This window comes from Zea mays, chromosome 1 (genome assembly GCF_902167145.1).
Source record: "Zea mays cultivar B73 chromosome 1, Zm-B73-REFERENCE-NAM-5.0, whole genome shotgun sequence".
NCBI classification, from domain to species: Eukaryota; Viridiplantae; Streptophyta; class Magnoliopsida; order Poales; family Poaceae; genus Zea; species Zea mays.
Genome location: NC_050096.1, coordinates 182073802 through 182077355, shown reverse-complemented (window position 1 = coordinate 182077355; position 3554 = coordinate 182073802). Strand labels below are relative to the sequence as shown.

The window sequence follows — 3554 nt, the reverse complement described above, 5'->3', positions numbered from 1 at the left end:
CGTTGCACACGTGCGATGACCAGGTGGTGATGGGGTGGACCGCTGACTCGTGGACTTGTCTTGGAGCCACATGTATATGCACTGATTTAATAACTAATTTGTTGCACCATGACACAATTTAGAGGGTTTTGAGGATGGCTCTAGATTCCAGCTCCAATGGTGTAGTTTATAATATTAATTTACATAATTTTTAAATTATTTTTTAATCTAAATAATAAATAAAATGACTCATATAAATGTCTTGTAAAGGCTTACATGAGCTTTATCAGCACGATTTTCTGGAGCACTTAATAACATACTACATCAACTTCACCAATTTTTGTGGAGCTGGAGCTGTAGCTATTCCGAACAGGGTCTTAATAATCAGTGTACTTCTTATGTCCATATGATTTAGTCGTTTTGAGTTTGTTCAAAATTAAACTATTTAAACTTTGACCAATAATATATATAATATTAAATTATTTTAAACTAAAAGGATTATCCATCTTTAACAAATTTCCCGAGAAAATAAATTATCCATCCTTAATTTCCTGTGTTTTTTGGTCATATATGCATCATGGTAGTATTAGTACGTACACAAGTTTTCAGGCAAGCTAGGCCTCATCGAACAAGCAAGCAATGTCTTGCATTACTAATGTGTGTTGCCTTCGTCGTCAAAGAGGATGGATTTTTCTGCACATCTAGATGCTTGAGCAGATTTCTGCGCCATATATGCAAGGTCTTCCACTGTTAGCTCCTCAACCCAGTCAAAGAAAATAGGCTTTACCACACAATTAACTGATGGCATGCATGGCAACCTTATCCTGCTAGACGCGCGCCACCGTATCACCGACTATAAAAGCACACGCATTGCGCTCAACCTTGCCAGCAGCAAGAGTGAGTAGCCTAGCTCTATAGCTCGAGTATTGCTTGCTCTCCACAAGAAACAAGGCAGAGCACCAACAATGGCCGCCGCCTCCTCGTCCTCGGTCCTCCTGCTGCTCCTGGCCGCCGCCTTGGCTGGCATGAGCGCCAACGCCGCCACCTTCACCATCACCAACAACTGCGGGTTCACCGTGTGGCCCGCGGCCACCCCGGTGGGCGGGGGCACGCAGCTGAACCCGGGCGGGACGTGGACCGTCAACGTGCCGGCTGGCACCAGCTCCGGCCGCGTGTGGGGCCGCACCGGCTGCTCCTTCAACGGCAACAGCGGGAGCTGCCAGACAGGCGACTGCGGCGGCGCGCTGGCCTGCACGCTGTCGGGGCAGCCGCCGCTGACGCTGGCCGAGTTCACCATCGGCGGCAGCCAGGACTTCTACGACATCTCGGTCATCGACGGCTACAACCTCGCCATGGCCTTCTCCTGCAGCACCGGCGTGCGGCTGGTGTGCACGGACCCTGGATGCCCCGACGCGTACCACAACCCCCCCGACATGAAGACCCATGCATGTGGCGGCAACAGCAACTACCAAGTCACCTTCTGCCCGTGATCGGCCGGAATAGGCTCTGCATTTGCATGGGCTAGTGATTTGGATTTTGCAGGAATAATTCTGATTTGGATTTGCACAATAATATATAAGCGTGCATTACACGTGCACGCATTTGTATGTACGCGCGTATACGTCGTACCTACGTAGCTGGATTTGTGTGCGTGCTTCGTACCAAATATTAATAAGAATAAACAAATATGACTCGTGTCATACATATACACGACATCGCCGTATCATTTTGGTTGTATATCTAGCAATCATTTCGCTTAAGAGCACCAAGAGACTAGATATAAATTCTAGCTAAATTTAGAGTATTGAAAGCTGTAAAAAAGATATATAAGTTTCTAATGGTGGGTGTATCCAACAAACTCAGCAAATATAGATAATGACTTGTAAAATCTCAACTACCAACACATACTATTCATTTTTGCTAGCGCGTGAAGTTTCGCCGACGGACGACGTATTTTGGCGCATCAAGTAAATCAAGTAAATCAATGTGGCAGCGCATGGGCTCTTTCTGAATTGGTCGCCGTCACGCACAACACCATCTCATCGCCCGCCACACACAACACTGACGCCTTGGACGGTGTCATCACGACATCAAATGCGACATCGACTACAGAAGCATCGTCCATTGATCCTCCCTAGCCGAGCTTAGATTATTTCACTAGTACACAGAGACTCTATAGTGGCGGTTCTAGAGCTGTTTGCACTGGCGTTTTTCAGTGCCGCCAGTTCTAGGGGCCAGTGGATATCGCCATTTCCACTGGTGGTTATTCTAGAACCGCCAGTGAAAATATAATTTCCACTGACGGTTTTTTAAGCAAACCACAAGTGGAAATAGCATTTCCACTGGCGGTTTTCTTAATAAAACCGCCAGTGGAAGTTTTCCCGCCTTTTTTTAAATTTTCAATCAGTACTGAAATTTATATATATTTACACACACAAACATATATATATATATTGATATTGATAAACATGTAGTATTGATATTAAAAGCAACATTGAATTAAATTCTATAATACATTTATATACATCAAAGTCTTGTTTACAACCATGTATGCATCACACATTATATACATCAAAGTTTTCACTTAAGCTCTAATAACTATCTCGGCTAAGAGATAGTCTACTAATTTCTGTTAGTATTCTAAACTCTGGCAAAGCTAATGTTCCGGAAGCATCATGATATTTCCCTTCTACGGGAATGACCTCTTTCAATATGAATGTGCACAGGTCCTCAACTATGCCATACAATGCACCTTCAGTCAAGCTCTTCGGGCTTACTTGTTGAAATTGTTGTAAAGGAAGTTTATAAACATCATCTATTTATGCTCAATAATAACACATTTGCATCTTTAATGACATAAATACATACGTGACTATTACTAATAATACCTTGCCAGGGTTCGTGATGTATCGTCCGTTCATTCTCATGAACTCGCACACGTAGAACCCACATAGGACCGATCCGGGTGGTTGCTTGTGGCACTACATAATGGGAGATTGGTTATTTAGTTGCAACATTGTCCTATGTACGTACATGTATGATATGTATTCATAAATTCACATACTTACCGGCCAGTTATAATGGTTGTCTAGTGGCACGCCTTTTTTGGACGTGTCGTACTTTCCACCTTGTAGCTTATAAAACCTAAATGCCCTGTGATCTCAAATAGAATCACCATGTTATTCTACAATTCTCATCGATATAAGTATGCATGCATAGAAAAGGCTTACAGCTCTAAGATGCTGAGGAATTTTGAATAGGCCGAAGGCTCGGTGTGCAAGGAGTCGAGCACCAGCACCTTTCCAACCTTAGGATAAATGATGAAGCATATCCAGTGGTCCCTGTACGAATCAAACTTGTGATACATGTGTATTGAAATTATTAATTTTATTTATGCAAAATCACACTTACTTAAAGTTGTACGGGGCCACTATGGATTCCCTGTCTTGAAATTGAAGGATTGTGTGTTCTATGTAGGTGGCGTATCTTGCTTCAAAATCCTTCTTCAGATCCTGGATACGCACCTCAATTTCTTCGTTCGTTAGTCCCTGTAATGCTTCGTTGTCTTTTCCGAT

At 43.2% G+C, this 3554-nt stretch overlaps 1 protein-coding gene across 1 annotated transcript; it reads left to right on the top strand.

The window, feature by feature from the left end:
- Positions 1-866: 866 nt before the first annotated feature.
- LOC542720 (pathogenesis related protein5) lies at positions 867-1837 on the top strand. The gene has a single exon (NM_001112232.2). The coding sequence runs from the start codon at positions 945-947 to the stop codon at positions 1467-1469; it is 525 nt and encodes a 174-aa protein (NP_001105702.2). The 5' UTR covers positions 867-944; the 3' UTR covers positions 1470-1837.
- The last annotated feature ends 1717 nt before the right edge of the window (positions 1838-3554 follow it).

Coding starts and splice junctions, on each gene's coding strand:
- LOC542720 (NM_001112232.2), top strand. CDS start 945: ATGGCCGCCGCCTCCTCGTCCTCGGTCCTCCTGCTGCTCCTGGCCGCC.